General features: G+C 44.8%; 1 protein-coding gene across 2 annotated transcripts in view; it reads left to right on the forward strand.

Moving 5' to 3' along the window:
• Nucleotides 1–25,497, forward strand: part of Cacna2d3 (calcium voltage-gated channel auxiliary subunit alpha2delta 3) — an 844,638-nt gene that overhangs the window by 438,960 nt on the left and 380,181 nt on the right. For both annotated transcript variants that reach the window (XM_052733778.1, XM_052733779.1), the window contains exons 10-11: nucleotides 352–441; nucleotides 7,703–7,816. In XM_052733778.1, the coding sequence (XP_052589738.1) occupies nucleotides 352–441; nucleotides 7,703–7,816 (204 nt within the window). The remainder of the gene's footprint in view (nucleotides 1–351; nucleotides 442–7,702; nucleotides 7,817–25,497) is intronic.

Here is a 25,497-nt window from a genome sequence, read left to right on the forward strand (position 1 = left end):
TCCAGGATCTCTGCTTCACTTTCTTTTTGTAGGACCCCCTTGAGTCCCTGCCCTTCCTCCTTTCAGTGATGGACTGGGGAGTTTTTTCTCTCTGGAGTTGTTTTTGGTCCATGTTTTATCACTGCCACAGAGAAGCAAGCTAGGACACAAAGGAAGCGCTATGAACTGGTCTGAGAAGCAAATGACCTGAGAAAGCCTCCTCAGATAGAGAGGGGGTGACATCAGTACTGAACCCCCAGAAGCAGTTAGGAGTGAGTGTGGCAGAAATGCTGGGGAATGAGCTGCGAGTAGGTTCCAAGCAGAGGGGACACACGCAGAGTCCTAATGGATTTTTCTGCATTGTTATTTCAGCACTTCAGGGAGCATTTGGACAAACTTTTCGCCAAAGGAATTGGAATGCTGGATATCGCTCTGAACGAGGCCTTCAACATACTCAGTGATGTAAGTACCTCTTTGACCTGCCTTTCTTAAGCTCAGAACAATAGATGAGATTTGCAGAAAATCTTGGTCAGTGTTCTTTTTAGTCCTGAGGTACTCTGAGAGCAACAGGCACAGACCGGAATGCCACCCCCATCTGGATCAGGGTGTCAGCTCTTGTCATTTTGAATGTGAGCAAATGAAGGGTCAGAGGGATGAGTGAGTCACTCAGTACCACACACCTTGTATGTGGTAGATAATTAATCTGGACCTGGGCTTACCTTGATCTTGCTTTGCCACTCAGTGAAATCCCAGTCTAGATTTGGGGGTTTCGTACCTAGATACACTGGCTCTTGGGTCAGAGGTTGGAATAACACCTAGAGTTTCTTTTATCAATAACGTATGGCACAAAGAAAGTCATTTTGGTTTCAATCCTGAGCCAGTGTTGTAGTGCGAATTCTAATTGGTCTTAATAATAAAAATCCAGAGTCAGATACCAGAGTGGAAGCCGAAAGATCAGAGAAGCAGAGCAGCCAGCCACTAGAAAGACTTCTTACCTCTAGGAATCCTCAGACTGAAGGGGGCCGAGCTTCTGTCTCTACCCTGCCTTATCACTTCCTCTCTCTGCCCAGCCATATCACTTCCTGTTTCCTCCTCCCAAGTACTGGGATCAAAGGCATGAGATCCCAAGTGCTGGGATTAAATGTGTGTGTCACCACTGCCTGGCCTATAGTGGCTAGCTCAGCACTCTGATCTCCAGGCAAGCTTTATTTGTTAGAGCACAAACAAAATACATTCACACAGTGTCTTTTCCTCTTATAGAGGAAACAAAACCAGGGAAGGGAAGTGTCTAGTCATTTTCCCCAGTATAAACCCAAAGCCAGCCTCTCTTGCCTCATTCCCAGGGACTGTTAGCCACAGGTGATTAGCATGTATGCAAGAGCTCATGTTCTGAAGAAGCTGGGGTACATTCAGGAAAGTGCTTGTCTAGCATCCACAGAATTCTGGGTTCATAGCCCAGTAATATGTAAATTGTGCATGGTGGCATACACCTATAATCTTAGCAACTGGGAGATGGAGGCAGATGAATGAGAAGTTCAAGGTCATCTTCAGCTACATAGTGAGCTCCAGGAGTCAGTCAGTCTCCACCCCTCACTCCCTCCCCCCAGTTCATGTTTTAGAGAGCATATTTCTGTAAATAGCACATTAATAGCACAGAAACCCCTGACCTGGGCAGAGGGCCAAGTGCTCCTTCACATTGGTTTGGACCCAGGCAGGTGAATTCTCAGACCTTGGAGCTGTCAGTCTTAGCAGTCCCGAGTTTATCAGTCTCTTCCTAAGAGGTGACGCTGAAAAGGCTTGTTGTGGTTTGGAAATCCAGGCTTCTGATCTCGAGAACTACTCTGAGCTCAGCCTCTTGCTGGAAGTCTTCCCCATGTCACATCCCTGCTTTCCCGCTCTTGGTAGTAGAGGAGGGTGAGTTAGGGGACCATTATGTGGTTGAGATGGTGGCCCTCTGGAGTCAGGTTGGCTGAGCAGGGAACCTGTGTGTGACACTGAATAAGGGATTCTCAGCCTCACTCTTCTTTTCTCATCTCTGAAGGCAGATGTGTGACTTTCCCTGGAGACACATACAGAAATGGCTGTTTACCCTACATAGGCCATGCACAAACCAGAGAAAGAATTCCACCCAGGTCCAACTTGGTAAACAATTTTTCATTGGAGTTACTTTTAGCTGCATCTGTAACTCCAAGGGAGGTACCTTACCAAGAAATCCCATCCCAATGTGGGTGACAGCTCCCGAGAGCTATGCCTTTAATGAGATCCCATTACGTTCACCAGACTGGGCTGTCACTGCATTGTCCTGCTCCTTTCATTGCTAGGACTCCAGGTCAAGATATTCTGTGGGTCACTGGAGCAGCTTCACTGTGGCAGATGGATGAGTCACTCCTGGAAGAAATTTAAGAACAGGGCTTAATAAGAAGAGAGGCATTCTGGGAAAGAGTGAAACATAGGACTACGAATCTGAGTGAGATCATTTTTTAACTCCAGAGATGTACCTGATAGGATTGAAGTTGATAAGATAAAGCAAGAGTTGTAAGAGAAGTTAGGGTGTTTACACTGTAAACACTGTAAAGTTTATGGTATTGTTCGTGAAATTTCCAGAAGGTATCCAGGATAGGAATAAGGCCATCCTTCGCTTTCCTATAGGCCTAGGCCTGAAGCATGGTTCATTGCCATCTTATTTTCCTTATTAGGAAATATTTTTGTATAAAATCCATAGTGTCATCTTATCAGCTATGTTGGAATTTTTGAGTCTCAGCTAGTTGGAAGCTTTAACTAAACTTTAGTCTCAGGGACCCCTCCTTCTTCCACACCCTGTAACTCCATCTTTCTCTCCTGTCTTAGAACAGCTACAGTGTCCACTCTGAAACATGGCCTCACCTCTTGCATGGCCTCTCATTCATCCCTCTTCTTTTTCTTTGCCTAGAACATTTGGTTTAATTTTTTTCCATTCATCAGTTTTGTCTTCAGCCATTCCTGAGCCAAGGTTACAGCCAGATAAATGCTGACCCACCAAGTGCACACATGGCGTGCACGTTGGGGAGCTACCCTCATCCTGGATCTTTGCAGTGCACTCACACACACATTTTCACCATTTCAAAACTTAAATATGTTTTTGCAAGAAGGACCACTGTGTGTGTGTGTGTGTGTGTGTGTGTGTGTGTGTGTGTGTGGCTAGGAGAAGTTTGTAAGGTATAGGCATTTCACAATGTGTATATTTCAGTGTTTAAGCATCTGAGCTCAGATAATACTTTATATCATGTTATAAACTTAATATTAACATCTTGTAGTCTGGGTCCACTAAGCATAGGTTTGGGCATAATATCCTTTATATCCTGCAAAATATTGTATCCACACTGCCGGAGACCACTAAGACCCAGAGAAAACACCCATATGAGTGCTGTTCACCCCCCTCAAATCCTTGTCAGTATTTTTTTTATCACACATATGTATGTCTGTATGTGTTATTTGTGGAGGCCGGAGTCCAGCTTGTCTGTTCTCTCCTCCACCATGTGAGCTCTGGAGATTGAACTCAGGTCATCAGACTTGGTGACAAGTACCTCTTACCCATTGAGCCATCTTATTGGCTCCCCTTATTTTCAACAGTGAAACCTTCCACCTATGCATATGGCCCATTTTCACCTGCAGAAACCCTGTGGAGTCTGGCCAGTCAGACCCCAGATGGACTGCTCATCAATCCTGGAGAGCTGGAAACGGCTCTAATGAGGGCTGCCAAATGTCCATACTGGAGATGGCTAGCAGTTGGCACCATGTTCGTCCGAGTGCACATTCATCTTACAGAGAAACATTTCCACCCCATCTCTCACCATTGGGCTTTTAAACAGCTAAATTCTTAGACAAACACAGAGCTGGTTAATCTTCCATGAAAATGAGGCTTCATCTATTTTCCACTTCATCAATGTGGCCTTTAAGTGACAGAATTCTCTTCCTGTGTGTTATGTCTGACTCTGTAAGCCTATCTAAAATTAAAAAGCTCTTACACACACACACACACACACACACACACACACACACACACACACACACACACACACACAGAGAGAGAGAGAGAGAGAGAGAGAGAGAGAGAGAGAGAGAGAGAGAGAGAGAGAGAGAGAGACTCCTACCCACACAAACACTAAGACTGTGACTGGAGCATAGAATGCCTCAGAGATTGCAATAATTAAATGGAATTTATTCTGTCTTGCAATTACCAACATTTCAGTTTTGGTATTTGCTCAGATGACTTAAAGGCTTGTGGTCGTTGATACTCAGGGCTTTGAAAAGAGCATTTAAATAAACTTCTAAGCCCTCTCCAGGTATTGATCTCTACTCCATTCATTAGACTCCACAAAGAACACAGAACCGGTCTGCCACAGTAGTTAGCATGTACCTTGTCATGTGCCAGCTGCAATTATCTTTTTTTGGCGATGAATGTGATCTTTGCAGTGATTACCTTTTAAAAATTTTTCTTAGCCAATTAAATAAAATTCAGTGACATTTCAAAGACTGTTAATCACAACCAAATGCTCTAAATGTCAGGATGCATTGAAAGTTTCGCTGCTAACTGATGAATCAGGGGGCTAATTGTAGTTCATCACCAGGCCCTTGTCATTGTTATTATTATGGAAAACACTTTCATCACTCTCCCTATTCAATGAAAAAAAATGTTCTAGACAAATATGAAGAGAAGAGATATTACTCATCAAAGCATTTGAATTTAATTGCATTCCTCAAAATCCTCCAAGTCCACATTGCTTCAGAGGATATGCAAGGGGGCCTGCCTGAGAGGAAAGGTCTGGCATTGTAATGAATAGCTCGTGGGGGTCCTGATTCCAAGTCACAGCACTCAGATACCTTCATCCCCCTCCGTTTCTTTCCTTTTGTTGGGAGTGTTTCTTCCAGAATGGTTTTGAATGAGTTTCAGGAATAGCCCCAGTCCCTGGTCCTGGAAGTCTCTGTGACTTGAAGCAGGAATGGCTTTTATTCGCAGGCTTTCGGTGGGCTTTTCAAAGACTGTGTAGAATGCAGCCTCCTTACCCATTGACCTCTCCAGAAGGCCAGGCTAGAAGGCTGTTTTCTTACAGAAGGAAGGAAGAAAGGCACTACCCTGGGAGAATCTTAGTGGTGTCTCCATGGGGAGGACAAAGTAGTTTATTTACTCATAGTTTGGGAGGTTGAAAGAAGCCTCATTGGTGACCAATGATGAGAGCCCGACAGCAGATAAGGCATCACAGCAGGGAGGGGTGTGTGCAAGAATGAGAGATCACGTGCATGAGGAAGCCAGAGACACTGAAGACCATGCTTACTCTTCTTGCTTGCTTTTGGGGGCAGCAGTCTCAGGGATCTAGGGACCTCCCACTTGGCACTGCCTCTCACAGATCTGTACCACTTCTCCACATAGCTACACGCCTCCCACACAAGGACAATTGGAGGACGTTCTCAGACCGCAACAGTCACTAGCTGCTCAGGAACCTCCCTATCATCACTGAAAAGCTAGAGTGCAGACTGTGCCAGTGTGGATGCTAGGGCTCGCCTGCCTGTCCAGATACCAGCTGTTGGACAGCTGTCACCTGTCCTTGGGCTAACCTATCTGGGCCCAGCCTCCTTGCCTGTAAAAAGAGGATAAGCATAGTTTCAACCTCCAAGACCAATGAAGATTCAATAGGTTTAAGCTTCTACCCGGGTACACAGTGAACATTTAACCTCTGTTAGAACAAAGAAGAAATGGATGCTCAGGGAAAGAACATCTCAGGCATGCATCTGGTTCCAGAATAGAATTGAAGACTTTACACTGTATCACGATTCTCCATGGGTAGGTGGTTGGCTTGCTCTGTCCTAATAAGGCCTCAGAGTAATTCCTTCCTTCCTTCCTTCCTTCCTTCCTTCCTTCCTTCCTTCCTTCCTTCCTTCCTTCCTTCCTTCCCTCCCTCCCTCCCTCCCTCCCTCCCTCCCTCCCTCCCATCCATCCATCCATCTATCCATTCATCCAGTTATTTATGGTAAACATATCAGACTTGTAATTACATAAGACTAGACATTAATATCTTCAGTTTGAATGTCTTATTTGTTCCCTGGGCCACCATGGACCAACCAGAAAGGCTAAGAGTATCTTTCAGCCTCTCCCAATGCTGTGGCCAATACATTTAACACGTTCTTTGCTGAGTTGCCTTTTTCCTCTAGGGAAAGGCTAGGAAAGTGCTTTTCCACTGAGCCTCGATCAATTTCCATCCCTTCCCACACCCACTCACCTCCGAGATGGATTTTGTCATTGCTGTTGAGACAGGATCTTAAAAAAGGACGAAGAAGAAAATCACATTCTTAGTGAAGTCTTCCCTGAGAACAGTTCATAAAACCTCTTCCTGGCTCCCTTGTCTGCTTCCTCTTTTTTAGAATCCTCATCATCAGGTATATAGAAAAGGTTTTCTAGGTCTTTTCAAAGAGAATACAAAATTAAGGGAAGGAAGTGATCCAGGCATGTTTCATCCCCATCAGCACTCATGCACGTTAGCAAATGAATAAACAGTGGATTAGAGTGGAGAGAGTGTTTGCTTCTGTAGGTTCAAGACCTGTGTTGTGTGTCGGGGCCTTGGCATTGTTGTGTGGTTGTGGGGTGTCTAAGGACTTGGTGTTACTTCGAATTGCATCATTAATAGCATTCATTACAGATTGTCTTTCCCACCTCTTCACAGGAAGGGTGCACAGCTCTGGTAATTGTGTCTGCTCACTTGCAGCTGTTACTCAGCAAAGACGAGAGCTGTGTGTGTTTAGTGCTGAGATGGAACCCAGGGCCCGGCATATATACCCCCCATTTTTTAAATTTAAATTTTAATTTTTGTTTTGTTGTTTGTTTTGAGAATAGAGCCTCAACCTGAAACCCAGGCTTGTTATCCCAGGAAACATAGACCAGGATAACCTTGAACTTGCAGCAATCCTCCTGTTCGTCAGTCTCCTAGCTGCTAGGATGTCAAGAACATGCTCCATCCCTGGCTAAGAGAAAGAGCTTTTAAAACACATAAAGCTGCAGTTAGGATCTGCATACTAGGAAATACAATCTGGATTTCCAGCCAGCCACACGTGCTAACAAACTATTACAAATCCTTTAGGCTAAAACATGCATTTTAACTTCATTGTTCAAAAAGAGTGCTTAACCTTGGGATGTAACTTACCATTTTCTTAACTTCATTCTTGTCTGAAATTTGTTTTGATTTTTAACGTATGAAACATTCTATACCTTCTCAACTTCTTCAGATCAGCCTCATTAAGATTTTGAAAGAGATATCGTCTCTCTCTCAGCCTGCTGCCCTTATAACGCACTCTATAAGCTCCTTTGCAAGCTCCTCAGTGGCTTCTTTTCGGCAGTGAGGGCAGTGCTTTGAGGCAGGAAAACTTAGGTAGACTGCAAGCATTTGTTTTAGACCCTCCCCCAACACATACACACATACACACACACACACACACACACACACACACACACACACACACACACACACACACACTTGCCTTGGTCTAAAAACAAGTTAGTTCCAACTTCTGCAGTGACTTGCAGTTAGCTTGTCATTCTCAGAGCACAAAAGGCTACGCATGCACAAAGCTTCTCCGTGAGTTGTATGTATGAAATGAGCTCTTGGATTTCGAGGACCACGTGCCCTGGAAGTCTTGTGAATACACAAACTCTCTGACAAGTGTTTTATTTTAAACATTTTTGTTTTCCCCACAGTTCAACCACACAGGACAAGGAAGCATCTGCAGCCAGGCCATCATGCTCATAACTGATGGGGCGGTGGACACCTACGATACCATCTTTGCAAAATACAATTGGCCAGACCGAAAGGTAAGTCGATACTTCCACCATCTGCATAGTGGTGGCCATGGTCAGTCTTTATTGCAACCTCCAGATCGTCTTCAGATAAGTGTCCCATGTCCACTTGATCTCATAATGACCTATGGTTTCTCAGCCTGTGTTTGTGGGTTAACCAAAATCAAATACCACAGCTTTTGTAGTTTTTGAAATGAAACTGTTTGGGAGAGACGGAAGGAGACTGTGAGGATACGTTGAATGTGTTGTGTGAAAAGATTCATTGTGAAGTACCTCCTCGTGTTATGCAGCACTTCTCTTGAATTTGTTTTCCTTGAAGCCAGAGCTCCCTGGTTGGCTCTGTATTGGTAAAATGTCAAGACTGTTGTGGCCATGAAGCTGTCTCCTCAATTATGCATGCTTCTGTAGGACTTCCCTGGAATATCTCTACCTCGAAACTTCTCTCCATTTCTGGACACAGTATCACATGCTTGTCAGTTTGTCTATCCTCTGTTCTAATTATTTCTTAGTTTCCAAGTAGAATCAATAGATTATTTTTTATCTTTGAACCCATATATTAGAGCATCTGTGACTGATATTAATATTCTTGAGGAACCTAATGCTGAGGTTCCTGAAAGCTGATAGCCAGTCTGAGTTCTCTGAAGAAAAGTTTAAAATGATGGGCATTTGTGCTCTCTCTCACACTCAAATATCTGGAAATATGTCTTCATAATCCATGTTTTTAAACTCATGTTTTTAAACAAGTTCCACTAATGGATACACACCAATGAATTGACAATTGGGGATCACTGTGTCACTTTACATGGTAAGATTTTAGCAGGGAATGAAGTCAGGTAGGGCAGGTGCCATCGGGCATCTTTTTGTCCCCTGTGTTATCTTGGCTGTCTAGGAGCATGAGACAGTCCAGACCATGTCAATCTTCCTTTCTCTGTTGTGTATGTTTAGTTTATGAGACATGAACTAACGAAACACATTTGTCAAAAAGAAACAGAAGACAGCCAATACCTTCTGCCATACCCGGGGAGCATGTACATTATGGGAATATGACAGGAAAAATCATTCATTGTTATGCTTGTCATTCTTGACTTATCCAGGTCTCTGATACACATAGGATCTTACCTTGCCAATGAATCTGGTGATTCAAGCTGCGTGTTCTGTACAGCATAGTTCCCGAAGGGATAGATTGATGCCTAACCTTAGGAATAGCCACCACCTCTGAAGCTAGAGGGATGCTGGGTGTGCCTCGTTTCCTGAAAGTGTCTAGGACTCTGACGTGGCACCATGATGATATCCCAGAGTAAGTGTGACCCATGAGAGACACCAAGTTTAGAACTTAACCCTCAAAGGAGATGGAAGGTTTCCTCTTGGACTTAACACACAATCTTAGATTTAATTGGGGTGATGGTTTTCAGACAGAGGCCATGTTCCCTCCTAATGGGTATATATGATGTGCAGAGAGAAGGATGATGGACTTCTGTGCCCCTGTAGCACACAGTACAGTACGATTATTAATTATAAGAACTAGTTGGGAACAATATTAAGCTAAGATCAAGCTTTCATAATTAATAATATGTTTCCATGTCATTATTTGGGAGCTGGTGGTCCAAAGAAAAGTCCAACGAAGAGGCCAGCACCAGAAAGGGAGAGTAGGGCCCTGGATATTTTACAAGCAAAACAGAAAGTTCAGATGGCCTGACATCACACAGCATAGTGAAGGATGTTTTGCACCATTTGGGGCTAGACAAAAAGAAGAAAGTGGTGAGCCTTTTATCAGCATTGATGGATACTATCCATTGTGTATGGCATGCGTTGCCTGTGCTATGCTCTATAAATCTCTCCCATTTGGGCAGTGTGGACACATCGCAGTTACCCAGGGATACTGGTACTGAAATATTCTGACCTTGCTTATAGGGAGAGATACTGGCTAAAGGGACACTGGTAAAGCCCTAAGTCTTCAGATGAAATACAGATTTTAGCATACCTGCCTTTCCCCATGAGCAATGCTGACTGTCACCCTGGCCTGTTGATGATGCTCTGGAGTGAGGATCCTGTAATGAAACAGCTCCCTTTCGTAGAAAATGTCAAGCAGAAGCAGAAATTATTTCTGTAGTCAGAGGGTCTTTTATTACTAGAAATTAATAGTGCACTCTACCCTTCATCCCCATTCTGGAGAATTCCATGACATTCATATACACATACGTTCTCTGTTTTATGAACTTCTCATGAGGGTACAGATGATATACATAGCATGGCACCCCAATATGATTTAGCACCTCAGTTAAAGTGAGATGACACAGAAGGTCTAAGCAGGCATCTTTCTCCATTATTCTGAATGCTAGCAATTCAGTAAAGGGCTGTGTCTGATGCGCAGTAATTGGCAATCTTCAAGACTATAAAAACAGGAAGTACGATCAGAGAGAGAGAGAGAAAAATGATTCACAGAATGGAACACGATTCCCATAAAACAGTACTTCTCAGAAGTAAGCAAGCCTTAGCCCTACCTGGAGGGCTGGTCCTCACACAGGGCCCTACCTGGGGCTTCTGCCTCACTATGGGGGTGTGGGCTGAAAGTAAATACTCGTAATATGTCTGTGCATGAAGCTGATGCTATTGATGGGAACCCCACACGTAAGAAGTAGTTCAAGGAATGGAGTCTTCACCAATCCTGTTCTCCTCTTTACCTATGCAAGGTCCTGATCCCTTGGTCCAATCCAATATACAGAAATGTTTCTTGCCCTACACCCCAGAAAGCTGTCAATCACTGATCAACACATACAGAGCTGAGCCCTAAACTCCAAACTCCCTAGCACTTGTCTTAAGGATGCCATGGTCCAGTCTTGTAATTGCTTCTGTTGCTAGCTTTAACCACCATTTTTTGGTGAGTATATGAAGACAGATTCCCTATTTTGAACAATCTTGCCAGCTTGCATCATGTTGCAACCTGGTCAAAGGGTCTGGCAAAGAGAGCCTTAGGTAACTTTCCGACTCTCACCCCTCTCGGGCTTATGTCCTGTATGATCACTTCCTTCATTGTGGGTAGAGTCAGTTACTTGTTTCTAACCAATAGAATCTCCTAATGATGAAGGGCATTTTTATCCCATTTCAATTAATGTGAGCTTATCAAATGAGATTTTTATCCTGGATGGGACTTGTTTAACCAAAAACCCTCAAAGAAGGGCCAGGCCCAGATATGCTCTTTGCTGGTGTGACGAAGTAGGTGACACCTTGAGAATCCCAAGGACATAGGACAGCAAGCCCACTTTGGACCCAAGGGGCCTCCAGCTAACCCTCAAAAGAAAACTGGGCCCTCAGTCTTACCGCCACAGGAAAAAGTCTCCTTCAATAGTGTGAGGTGACCTCGGCAGTCGATTCTTACCAGTCAGGCCTTGGGATGAAAAGCCAATCCATTCTCTACCTCACCTACAGCCTTAGAAACAATGCCAGCAAGGCTGTGTCCAGACTCCCAACGCACAGAAACTGTGAGGTCAGAAATACATGGGATTTTTGTTTGTTTGTTTTGTTCTTTTTGTTGTTGTTTTTAGCACCCTGATTTTAGTAATTTGTTTACACAGCAATAGAAAAACCAGTATGAGAAGCGAGGAGAAGAGGAAAGAAAGGGAAACCACTTACCAGAGCTATGCTACAAAACAACCCATATTTATTAAAATAGCAATAATTTATTATTTCATGCAATTCCATGGATTTGCTAACTTACAATATTTGTGCTACATGTGGTGTCGGGGAGCTCAGTAGGAAAGCTGCACTTGGCCAGAGCTTGGCAGTTGGCCTCAATGGCCTCTCCACATAGTATCTTGTCTTCCAGGGCAGCTCTGGGTCCGTTCCTCAGTATAGTCAACTGAACTTTTGTATAGCATGACAGCCAGGTTTCAAGAAAGAAAAGGCAGAAGAAATACGGGGAAAAAACTGGGGGAGCAGTTGTGAAGGTCACTTTTAAAAAGCTGTTCACTACCTACCTAGGACCTCCTTACTCAAGACAGCTGCATAATAAAACGTCTTAGAGCACATTGGAAGAGAGAATGCATTATTGGAGATTAACCAAGACGCTGTGGAGGCAGCCCTGTGATTGCCTATGCAATGTGTCCCTTGCCAGCATTTATTTCCAAGAGTGGAAGTGAGGAGCTATTGATTCATTTATGAGACACCATTTACTTTTGCTTAATACTCTTTGGTTAGTAGCTTAACACAAGCTCTGATGTGTTTGGAATAAAACACGAACTCGGCAGCGTGAGAGGTACTTGTCCCGGGGTCTGCTCAGAACCAACGCTGTGTACATTAAATTAGGAAAATGCCTGGGTCTGCCACCGTCACACAGCTGCTCTTCTAACTTCAAGTCGTGGAATTATTTATTGTTACTTGTTAGTCCCCTGAAGTACAAAAGATGGAGGGATCCTGGTTGGACCGGTAGGAAGTGATTAGTTAAATGACACACAGGAGGGCTTGGCCTGCTAGCACCCACAAGTTTAACTTGGCTTGCTACCTGCTTTGGCAGACCATGGGCTGTGGATAACTTGTACATGTTTCAATTAAAACAAACAAACAAACAAACAAACAGAACAGGCAACCAAACAACAATGGACTGGGGAGATGGATCAATGGATAAGAGTTTTTGCTATTCAAGTATAAGATCCTGAGTTCAAATCTCCAGCACCTGCTTAATTAAAAAAAAAAAGAGGCTGGGTGCATAAGCTTGTCATGCAAGCAAAGATAGGATCTCTGAGGAATAAGGCAAGTAGAGCAAGACACCTGACATCCTCCTTTGGTTTCCATATGCAAATACACAGGAATGCATGCACATATGCACAATACAGCACACACAAACACACATTCACACACACACACACACACACACACACACACACACACACACACACACAGAGCAATAAGTAAAACTTATATAAAAGCAAGAATACTCCATGACCAAAATCAAATGAAGGTCAAATGTTGCAGTCAGTAGACCAGGTTATTTTAGTGTGTGCCTGCCCATTTGCTTCTTGATTATGGCTGATGCCTGCCACCCCTGGTTTGCTTGTGTCAGAGACTGACTAACCTGTGGAGCCTGAAATAGCTATTCCATGGTCTTTTAAGACTGTTTGCCGATACCTGCTCTGAGCGGTCTTCAGGGAAATTTAGAGAAGTGTTGTGTAGTTGTGCATCACTGAGATGCCCTCAGCATGATGTGCTACACTGGATGCTGCTGAGAATGGCGGGAGCAGAATGCCCCCTTCCCAGGCTCTTTTCCTCTTGGATGAACTGTAGAGCCACAGAATAAAATCGAGAGGTGTGAGACCTCGAGTGCAATACGATTCTCCTTGCTAGAGAGCTTGCCTAGAATGCTCAGGGCCTTCCTGCTTTTCAGCAGTGAGGTGGGTCCCTACCCCTGGGACTTTTTCAGGGCCACTTCAGACCCAGGCTACCATGCTTGGGACAGGGATGCTGAAGGGTGCGGTTCCTGGGCCTTGAGCTAGAACCAGGACCTGGAAAGTTGAGTCTTTAGAATCATTATACATGATGGCCTTGGATTTTGATGGGCATATGTGTGGAGGCACGGCCAGAGACCATGGCTCTCAGGTCAGTGGAGTAACAGAAAGAATGGACTGTAAAGAATCAGATTCCCTCTTTGGCAACATTTGTTAAATTAGAGATTTCCTTTTTTATTTGGATTGCATTAAAATGGCATGGTCTGAGTGGCTTATTAATGACAGTGACTTGTACCTCACAATCTAGGAGCCTGGAAATTCAAGACTAGGTGTTATGATATTGTGAGCAGGGGAACCCCAGCTGGCCAGGGTATCCCATGCGTGAGGGGAAACATGCTGGGCAGATGTAGCAACGGGTGGTGGGCCGTGGCACGTCATTCACAACCTAGGCACTGTATCCACATGGAAATGAGTTTATTATAATAGAGAGATAAAGAGAGAGATAGGGAAAGAGGGAAAGACAGAAAGAAGAGAGAGGAAGGGGGGGTCAAGCGTGCACACCTCGTGGGAATGGAGGGAAAAATAATGGAAGAGAGAGGAAGGGAGGGTTCTTTCCTTAAATCAGGCTTTTACGTCAAGATACAGGGCGGCCCCAAGGAGCGGGTTTCCAGGGGGTGGGTCAGAATATTAACATTTTTCCATTTTGATTATTATAAAAAGGTGACTTATGGATAGCAATTGGGGGGACAAGGGCACTGAATTCTCGAGACTGCTTCAAACTGACAAGGGGCAAAGTGCGGAGGGGGAAGCTGGGGGTCATGCATGGCGGGAGATCTCAGGTGTCTGTTCCTTGAGGGAACTGAGGAGGCAGGTTACAGCAGTGGTGTTCCAGGAGCTTGGGGGGAATGGCATGCCAAATCAGGAGTACAGAAGCTATGGTACCTGTTGTTTCTCTGGAGGTCAGGTAAGAAGAATGAATCTGTAAAATATGCTCAAAAAATAGGTGGGGTCAGAAATGGGCTCCACAACATGAGGAACCATATTAAAGGGTCGCAACATTAGGAAGGTTCAGAACCACTGCCTAATCCACGTTACTAGGGAAGGACTGATCTACCCAGGAGCCGGCAAACTTCGTTTATCTTTTTGTTACCCTTTAGTGATTAATATTTTACTTGTAACAGTTAAATAACGGATTGCCTATTAACTTACTCTTGGAGTGGGCAGAAGAGGAACACGGTGACTAGGTGTTAAATGTGGATAAGGGCCCATCTTTTCCTCTTGGATGTCACTGAGCAATCCATCCTCACAGGGCTCCCTGTGCAGCAGCAAAGGCAGTTCTTGAATTTTCTGTTTACTTCTCCTCCATTCCCCAGAACCTGAGTTTCCTTCAATAAATAATCAGTTTTAAATTGATCTCTTATGCCCTCAAATCATATGATGACACTAATACCTGAGGCAAACTTTTATTGAGTGCCAAGTGTCAGGCATTGTTCTAAACTTTCAGGTGCCACTGTGAGATGGGAACTGCTATTATCCCCCTTTTTTGCAGAGAAAACTGAGACACCAAGAGGCCACATGACTGATTGGGTTCCACGGTGAGCAGTTGATGGAGGTGGTCAGGGGCTCCTGTCAGGCGCTAAGCTGGTCCCTAAAGAGCATTACAGATATCTGAGGGAGCAAAGGGAAGGGAGCATAGGTCACAGACTCCACACTGCACCGTGTAATCGGGACAGTGAATCTGTTGTTTGGTCTCACTGGCCCCAGATGCAAGACAGTCTGCAGGATGACAGGACTATGGGGTACTGGGAACCCCAGGGCTATAAGCCAGGGCCAAAAAAGAAAATTGTTTAAGCACAAGTCTGTCTGTGTGCTTAAATGACTTCCCTCTTCAGAAAGGATGAAGGTAATTCAGGGGCAAATGATAGCCCCTTGTGTGGGTTTTGCTGTTCAGTTATCTCAAGAATAGGTTGGGAGATGGTAGCTTCCGGCTCCTTCAAGGGCCTCTGAGGAGGCTTGGGGATGTCGATCAGAGTGAGCACTTTGCTAGCTTGCACAAGGCCCTGGGTCCAATCCTTACACCAGAAAGGAAAGAAGACAAAAAAAAGTCTAATGGGGCTCAGGGTTCTTGGAGGATCCTTGGGGACCTGGCGGAGACCACAGGGAGGGAACCAAAGCCAGTTTTAGATGGGAGTAAAGGGAAGGCTTTGATCTTAGGAGGCCCCCAGGACATACATGTCTTCCAAGCACTGTAGAAGCACTGTCGAAGTCACCAAGATGACAGCTGGTACCTCCTCGATCTCGGAAGGACTGCACAGGGCCTTGCCCAGACAGGCCTCCTTCCCTGGCTCTAATCGGCCTTGTCCCTGTAGTATTCAGGATGGCCAAAGGCTTAGCTCTGCCTCTGTGCCCTGAGGAGTTTTGTAAAGCTCAGGGTCCTGCACCTCATCTTTCCATGAAGCCTGCACCACTCTGGGTAACACAGCTTCTGAACAAGCAAGGACAGAGCTAATTCTTTTATTTTTATTTTTTATTATTTCTTTTCTTCTTTGAGGTTATAATTACATCATTCCCCTCTCCTCTCCCCTCTCTCCAAACCCTCCCATATACCTTCTTTGTTCTTTTGCAAAAAATCATGGCCTCTTTTTTTCGTTAGTTATTGATGTGTATTCCTAAATACTTGAGCACAATCTGCTCAGTCTGTATACTGTTACTTGTCTGATGTGTTCAGGACTGACTCTTGTGTAGATCACCAACTGGTGTGCTGCTCTCTGGGACAGACTGTGTCTTCTGCTCCCAGCATTCCTTAGTCGCCTGTAGTTCTTTGTGTAGGATTGACCCCCACCCCCATCCACATCAGCAGCATGTCTGCTGTTGTTCTTGTTCAGATTACTTTTATGCTGTCTTGTAGATGAGACGTTATGGGAGTAGCTTCTGACATTCCTCAGGGACACAATCTCACACCAAACTCTGTGTTCCTTTGGCCTTTACAATTTGTGTGTGTGTGTGTGTGTGTGTGTGTGTGTGTGTGTGTGTGTGTGTGGTTTTTTTTGAGACAGGGTATTTCTGTGTAGCCCTGGCTGTCTTGGAACTCTCTCTGTAGACCAGGCTGGCTTCGAACTCGCAGAGATCCACCTGCCTCTACCCCCTGAGTGCTGAGATTAAAGCCTTGCACCACTACCAGGTGGCCCTTAGAATCTTTTTGCCTCCTCTTCCTCAATGAACCCTGAGCCTTGGGTGGGGGAATTGTGTTGTAGATATATCTCTTGGGACAGGGCTCTACAACTCTGCATTTTGACTGGTTGTGGATTTCTGTATTGGTCTCCATCTGTTGCAAAGCTTCCTTGATGCAGGGTGAAGACTGCACTTCTCTGTGCGTATAAGGACAGATGTTTAGTATGTAGCTGGGGTGATGCTGGGTCAGTAAAGTGGCAGTTGTAGTTTGTGGTGGTATTGTGTTCCCCAAAATATTGTGTACCTTAATAAACTTATCTGGGGTCAGAGAACAGAAAAGCCACAAGACACTTAGGCTAGAAAATGTTAGCACATGCCTTTATTCCTAGCATTCCAGAGACAGAAATTCCTCTGGATCTCTGTGAGTTCAAGGCCACATTGGAAACAGCCAGGCATGGTAACTCATGCCTTTAATCCCAGAAAGCAGCCTTTAATCCCAGGGAGTGGTGGTAGAAAGCAGAAAGGTTTATAAGGCGTGAGGACCAGAAACTAGAAGCATTTGGCTGGTTAAGCATTTGGCCTGATTAAGCATTTTGGCTGGTTAAGCATTCAGGCTTCTAGCAGCAGAAGCTTCCAGTCTGAGGAAACAGGACCAGCTGAGGAATTGGCAAGGTGAGATAGCTGTGGCTTGTTCTGGTACTCTGACCTTCCAGTATTTACCCCAACAACTGGCCCCGGGTTTGATTTTATTAATAAGAACAGTTAAGATTCCTGCTACAGTAGTTCTCCTCCAAGGCCCATGACTTCACTATCCCTGAGTAGTTAGTTAGGTTTCTGTTACCAGTCATGATCCCCTCCTGTGGAGTGGGTCTCAAGTCCAAATTGAGAGACGTTGGTTACCTTCAAAGGGCTAATTCTTTTAGGAGCCCAGGCTTCCAGTAACTGAGAGACACTTGGAAGGATTTTTTTTTTTTTATTGTTGTTCTCTTTTTCTTCCTAAATTCCAATATTCCCATGCATGCCTTTTCATCTGCCTTTGAGCAGGTTGAATGGAGATCGAATTTTCCCAAGATCATGAGCAACTCAAGGGTAAGTGTGTGTGTGTGCATATGTGTGTGTGTGTGTGTGTGTGTGTGTGTGTGTGTGTGTGTGTGTATGTGTGTGAAAATAGTCCTCATAACCACCCCTACACTGTCTGTGTCTGTTTCCATCCCACAGAACCAGATTACTATGGGACCTAGAGGGAGTCGGGGACTATTGGCAGAAGATATAGATGTAGATGAAGGAAGGGATAGGGCAGTTCATCATGCAGTAACTGTTTACTGGGGTCCCTTGTGCCTCAGGGTATTCTAGCAGAGCTCAGAAGGATGGGGTGGATACAAACCTACAAAGAAATCACAGAAAACTGAAGCAGAACTCTCAAATAAAACTTGAAATAAGAGAAATCTTCTGAAAGAGACAAACATCGCTCCAAGATAAAGAATGGCATGGTGGCCATTTTTGTACGTGGGACAGGAAGGGAAACCTCTAGAGGGATCATGGGTAACTGAAGGAAACCATGTCGTAGGTCCAGGAAAAGTTGGGCATGTGGGCAGAGTCCACTGAAGAATGCATGGCTAGAGCTGGGAGGCACAGGGACTGGGTCATGCAATAGGCTCTCAGGACCACAGGGGCTGGCTCCTCTGAGGTTGATGGGTACAAGAAGCTGAAATCATCCTTCCTTGATACAAGAGTAATGGGGGCTATGGAGGACTTTTGAGCAGGGAATGTACATGAGCTTATTGTTTCGAGTTCTTTGGCAACTAAGACAAAGACTAGGCTAATGTGCAGTGTGGGAGTTGACCTTCTTTGCCAGCTTTCATCAACTTTAATGGTTGGCAGGAGTTTAGGCGGTAAAGCCTATTTCCCACAAATGCCTCCAAAGACTGCTGTTTCTCACTGGTGTTTTACCTCAGGGCTCTGTTGAGAGGATCCTTTCTTTCCCCTCACTGTTTTCTACTCATTCTTCCTCCCTGACTGCAAGGCACATTGTAGCTTGGAAGTTTAGAGCGATTGTGCGCCTCTGCTGTATTTTTTCAAGGGTGATAAATCCTAATGCTGTCTTGAAAAAGTAGCAGGGACATTTATTACTCGTGGCCAGTCAACAGAGTGACAAGGAAAGCATTTGCCATCACCATGGTGAGAGCTCATATAGGCCTTTCTCACAGCTGAAGGCAGAGTCGAAATGGTTCATTGTCTCCTGGTCTATTTTTAATTACTTCTGCTGGTATTAGACATCTTGTGACTCCAACAAGAAGAACACGACAAGACATGTTAGGAAGGACACTCAGTGATGTGTGTGGCTTCAGCCAGCCATTGAAAGAGTCAGTAGGACCCCAGGGCTGCAGGCAGCTGCATGTCACTTTTCTGCTGCCTCTGCTGCTGTGGTCTCTTCCTGGGCTTGTTGGCCTTGGCTTCCATCCATGTGCCGCTGTCTCCAGAAAGCATATGAGGGGTAGTGTACATTCCCACCAGGTGACTCCACCATCTTGCAGCGAGGGACGATCCGAGTAGCCTCCCCCCACCATGCTAGGAAAGTCTTACCCCCTCTGCTTACTGTAGCCCATTGTGGAATGTTTTGCTCTGCCCAGTGGGAAGCTCTCTTATTGCAATTCCTTTTTTAAAAAAAAATAAATAAATAAAGTCTCACTATGTAGCCCTCGCCAGCACCAGCTTGGAACTCTGATTGAAAGTGTTATTTAACAGGCGAAAAAAATTTGTCTCAGATCCCAAAGTATGGACTGGTTGCCATAGGGTTTTACCCACTCATATTAGACAGCCCCTGGCCTTTGCCCCATCACTATGGCGCCTTGGAGTCACCAAGGCATTGAGAAATGGGGAGCTTGTGAGAATGATTGTAGGGCTTCACTGCCTGCAGGCAGAGCCCTGTGACCTGAGTGCTGTTCATCTGAGTGTTGGCCATCCTTTGAGAGTTATGAGGATGTTAGTGATCCTGCCTTGACTCAAGAGAGTCTGTCCAAGCTGGCACCTGATGAGAAACATCACCTGGACCAATTACATCTGCTGCAGGAAGAACCTATGGGTCCAGGTCCCTGAGCTTTGAAGAGGGCTCCAGGAGGGGAGTGTGAAGCTAGATTGCAGATTTTTTGGGAAGAGGTGTTTGGGGTTGATTCTGCCAGTGGGTGTTGGGAAAACCTCCACCAGGGATCAGCACCGTTGCTGAAATAAAAACTGTCCCTGGCCAGGGGAAGCAGCCTTGTTGGAGGGGAAGGCATTGGGAACAAGAGCCAGTGTTGTTTCCTTTCTGTTGCTATGATAAACACAGGGACCAAAACAGCTTAGGAGAGGAAAAGACTTACTTGGCTTATACGTCCAGGTAATAGTTCATCATAGAGAGAAATTGTCTTAGCTAGGATTTCTATTGATATGAAGAGACACCATGACCATGGCAGCTCTTATAAGGAAAACATTTAATTGGGGTGGCTCATTTATAGTTCAGAGGTTCAGCCCATTATCATCATGGCAGGGAGCATGGTAGCATTCAGGCAGAAGTGGTGCTATAGCTGAGAATCTTACATCTTGCAGGCAATAGGAAATCAACTGAGACACTGGGTGGTATCCTGAACATAGGAAACCTCAAAGCCCACCCCCACAGTGACACACTTCCTCCAACAAGGCCACACCCACTCCAACAAAGCCACACTTCCTAATAGTGCCACCTCCTATGAGATTATGGGAGCCAATTGCATTCAAACTACCACATTTTACTCCCTGGCCCCCATAAGCTTGTAACAATATCATAATGCAAAATTCATTTAGTTCAACTCTATTCAGTTTTGTTGAATGCAACATGCTTTGATAATGATTCTTTCTCTGTCCTGCCAGCCAGCTCCCAAATAATGACAGAGATTTCTTATTAATTATGAAAGCTCAGCCTATGGTTTTGGCTTGTTTCTAACTAGTTCTTATAACTTAGATGAATAGAAATGGGTTAATTTATATTCTGCCACATGACTCATGGCTGTTACCTCTCTTCCTGCACATCCTGCTTCCTCTGCATTTCATGGCATCCCACCTTTCTTCTTGGAGTTCTGTGTGTCTGTAAATCCTGCCTAGCTATTGACCATTTACCTTTTTATTAAACCAATCACAGTGACATATCTTCACACAGTGTAAAGTAATAATCCACAACACATTTCTTTTCCTTGGGCTGTTTCCACTCCCTGTTAGCAGCTCTCCTCACCAGGTATCCCACAACTGTGGCATCTCTAACATCTTGGGTCAATTTCACAGCTTCACACAATGGCCTCTCTACTCGGCCTCCATTCAGGGACAGCCAGACACATGCCTGGCCTCAGCAGCTTTCTTTGGGTGAGGAGGCAAATTCCATAACCCATTTCTTCTATCCTTAAATCTAAAACCAGAACCACATGGCCAAAGCTACCAAGCTCTATTACTTACTGCAGCTGGAACATGGCCCCCTCATTCAACTACATCTCCACTAGCTTTCTTTTCTTTACTGGCTAAGCTTGGCTGTCCTGGAACTTACTCTGTAGACCAGGCTGGTCTCAAAGTCAAAGATGGCTAGCCTCTGCCTTCCCATTACTGGGATTAGAGGTGCACCCAACCACCCCCAGCTTTAGCTTGAGTTTTCCTGCCTGGCCCACAGTCAGGACAAATCTCTCTCACCTGCCAATCCCACAGCCGCTCAGACCCAACCAAGTAAACACAGAGACTTATTATATTGGTTACAAACTGTAAGGCCATGGCAGGCTTCTTGCTAACTGTTCTTATAGCTTAAATTAATCCATTTCCATTAATCTATACCTTGCCACATGGCTTGTGGCTTACCGGCATCTTCACATGCTGTTTGTCATTGTGGTGGCTGGCAGTGTCTCTCTCACTCAGCCTTCCACTTCCCAGTTTTATTCTCCTCCTTGTCCCGCCTATACTTCCTGCTGAGCCAATGGCCAATCAGTGTTTTATTTATTGACCAATCAGAGCAACACATTTGCCATACAGAACATCCCACAGCACCCAGCTCTAAGCTTTTCTTTAGTTCCTTTTCCCAAGTTGGAAATTTAGCTGGGTGGGATCTTGCCCTGAAGTCACGATTCCCTATGTTCCATTTCTTAATCTGTTTATCTCCTTGAACAAAGGACTTAGCTCCATTCCACTTCCTGATGCACTTTTTTCTCCTCAAAATTTCCACTTTGTGATTTACCCTGCTCAGCTTACTCCTTTTCATTATAAATCTTCATTAGAGTTACCACTAATATCCACATGACAACATCTGTACCAGACTGTTTTGAGATTTCTTCTGCCATCAAAATTAATCCAAAATGTTTCGCTTTAGCATCAAACAGACTCTTCAGACAAGGGCAAAAAGCAGTCACTTGCTTCACCAAAATCAGAAGACCAGTCTCTAGGCACCATACTAACATTCTTCTCCTCTGAAACTTCTTGATCCCCACAGTTCATCAAATCACATTTAGCACCACTGACTTCCATGCTCCTCCTAGTATGACCCATTAAGCACTGCTTAAAACATTCCACTGCTTTCCTAACCCAAAGTAAGTCCAAATTCCTCCAAACAAAAACATGGTCAGGCTTATCACAACAATCCCCCAGTCCCTGGTACCAACTTCTGTCTTAGTTGGGTTTTATTGCTGTGAAGAGACACCATGGCCACGGCAACTCTTAGAAGGAAAACAATTGGAGTGGCTCACTTACAGCTTCAGACTTACAGTCCATTATCATCGAGTCAGGGAGCATGGCAGGCAGATGTGGTGCTGTAGCTGTAGCTGAGAGTCCTACATCTTGCAGTCAACAGGAAGTCGACTGAGACACTGGGCAGTATCATGAGCATAGGAAACCTCAAAGTCTGCCTCCACAGTGACATACTTTCTCCAGAAAGGCCATAACCACTCCAACTAAGCCATATCTCCTAATAGTGCCACTCCCTATGAGATTATGGGGGCCAATTGCATTCAAACTACCACAGAAACCAAGGAAAGCCTCTTGCTCTTCTGTACAATTCTCTCTCAGACTGACCTCAATGCTGAGAAGTACAGCAGGAACTATGGAGGAGGATGCTTGCTATCTGACTTGCAGACTGGCTTATGTTCAGCTAGTTTTCATACATACTCTGTGACCACCTGCCTGAGGATAGTGCCATCCATGGTAGGCTGGACCCTCCTACATTAATTAATATCCAAGACAATACCCCACAGACCTGTCCACAGGCCAGTGTGATCTGGATAATCCCTCAATTTGGACTTCCATCTCAGGTGACTCTAGACTTTGTCGAATTAGCAGCTAAAGCTAACCTGGACAGCCAGCAAGAAGCCAATGGGAAGGATAACTTCCTGCATTAGTAGAGCCTGCCTCTGCTGGTCAAGACCCTGCCTAGGAACAGCTGGCAGAGCAAACAGAGAGCTAACCCCAACCTTATAAGTCCCCTCTTGTTAGTACTGAGATATATTTGTTTATTATCTGGCATACCCAATAATAATCAAAATCTGTTAAGTAAGTTCTGCATTCTTTGTATACCAATAGCATCTTCTTATTTCCCAGTTTTTGTTTTTCTGTTGGTCTATAGGGTAAGGGACTTAGGTGGGATGGGCACAGGCAAATACTACCTAATGGAATGAGGTAGTGTCTGGATGCTCACATTTTTCTCCATTTAGAAATGAGCTAATTACCCATACCAGGCAGTGTTGTTAATTGTGGGAGCACATGGACTCTGGACCAATAGTTATGGAGCCTGCATGGGACCAACCTAGGCCCTCTCCATGTGTGTGACAGTTGTGTTGCTTGGTCTGTTTGTAAAGCTCCTAGCAGTGAGGTCAGGACCTTTCTTTTCCCTGGTACCCAGCTGACTTTTGGGAACCTGTTCCCCATGCTGGATTACCTTGCCCAGCCTTTCTGCAGGGGGAGGAGCTCAGTCCTACCTCAACTTGATATGCCATGCTATGTTCAAGCCCATGGGAGGCCTGCCCCTTTCTGAATGGAGACACAGGAGGAGTGGATGGGGGGGGGGGTTAGATTGGAGTCGGGGAGGAGGAATGGGAGGAGAGGAGGGAGGGGAAACTGTAGTCAGTATGTAAAATAAATGAAAAAAATGTTAATTAAATAACATAAAATTAAAAAAAAAAGAAACAGGATAGTGTGCTAAACCTGGAAAGGGGGCTTCCACTGACCCGCACCTCCTTCATCTGGGTAGCTGGAAACTGCTAAGACTCCCAGAGTGACTTGTGTTTATTCTCTACCTGTGTGTTTATTCTCTCAGCCAGTGAGTGATTGTCACCTTCTTCATAGGACCAGCCACAGAGGAACAGGACTGAAAAGAGTGCCAAGTCCTCATCTGCTGTCAGTGACATACCTGGTGTGGGGAGGGAGTGGCCACATGTCTGGTGCCTCCTTAGTAAGATCCCCCTCCCCACACCAGTCATACCTGCACTAGGTTACAACCAAACCCCCTTCCCCTCCCTGTTTCGGGGCAGGTGCTTAGCTGAGGGGAGCATTCCTTATGGCCTGTTCACCACGGATTAGCCAGAGAGACATTTTCTTTTAAAAATCTCCAGTTTTAATATAATTGGTATGCTATAAACAGCAGGTGACTAATACATGCTATTGGCACATTTGGACATTTGTATATACTCACCTTGACCACAGTCCAGGCAAAAACCTAACACGCTTATCACCCCAGAACTTTCATAACACATCTCCTCTCTCCAGATGTGTGCAACACACATTGTCCACATTGTCTCTGGAACTCATCATCTGCTAGTCTTTACATTTTTAAAATTAGGTGTGTGTGTGTGTGTGTGTGTGTGTGTGTGTGTGTGTGTGTGTGTGTCTGTGTCTGTGTGTCTGTGTCTGTCTGTCTGTCTCTGTGTAGAGAGGTACTCTTGCCTGCCACTGTATGTATGTGAAGGTAAGATGATAACTATTGGGAGTTGATTCTCTTTCCAACTTGTGGGTCCTGAGGATTGAACTTGGGTCATCAGGCTTGGTAGCAAGCCCTATTGCCTGCTAAGCTGTTTCTCTGGCCTGGGATACTTCCTCATAGGATTCTTTGAACAGTTCTCCACCCCCTCTCCTCCCATCTTTCTAACAGTGGGTCAGGTTCTATAGCCTCTGATACTTTGACTCTTGTCCAGATCATATGAACAGAAACATCTAGTATTTGTACTTCTGTGATTGGTTTGATTAGCAGGGTATCTCCAGGGTTCATCTGTACTGTAGAAAATGCAATAGATTACTCTCTATATACATGCTACATTTATATACATGCCATTCCTTCACTTGTGAACATTGGGTTATTCTCATATTCTGGTCACTGTGTGTAATGCTGTAATGTACATGGGAGGACGTCAATCTTTTAGGAATCGTGATTTCAATTCTCTTTGTTCTATTCCCAGAAATAGGAATTTGGGTGGCTTGGTTTTAATTTTCCATAAGGAATATACCAGCTTACAGCCCATCACTGTACAGAGCGTCCCTTTTCTTGCCAGCTCTTGTTCCATTTCCCCATACCAAGGATGATGGGGATAGCCTCGATTCTATCTGCAGTATTCTGAGCGTATTTTCAGACCTGTTGGCCATTCATATGTCTCTTCTGGGAAAATGTCTACGCAAGTCCTTTGTTCTTTACTTAATCCGGTTGTTTTTCGCTTTGATTTTGCTATTGAGTTTACAGAGTTCCTTATGTATTTTGGGAATTAACCCCTTATCAGATGTGGAGTCTGGATGTGATTTGAATTTGTCTTGGACAGGATGACAAAGTATGACCAGCAAAACAACAACAACAACAACAACAAAACTAGATAGACTCTGTCAAACTAAACAGTGTCTGTAGAGCACAGGAAACCATCAACAGAATGGAAAGGGAGCCCACAGGATAGGCAGAACTTGTGGAAACTAGAAACAGATGCACCCTTGATTTTCCCTCCGACTTCCATTGGTGTCTCACTCTGGTCCATGAAGACCTGATTCCGGTCTTCTCGGCTGCTGCCTGCCCCTCATGCCTGCTGCCCCTCATGCCTTCTGCCCTCTGCTCAACTCACTGCTCCTGCCTACTTT

The sequence above is a fragment of the Peromyscus californicus genome, unplaced genomic scaffold, assembly GCF_007827085.1.
Source record: "Peromyscus californicus insignis strain IS unplaced genomic scaffold, ASM782708v3 Scaffold_12__1_contigs__length_115047231, whole genome shotgun sequence".
Lineage (NCBI taxonomy): Eukaryota > Metazoa > Chordata > Mammalia > Rodentia > Cricetidae > Peromyscus > Peromyscus californicus.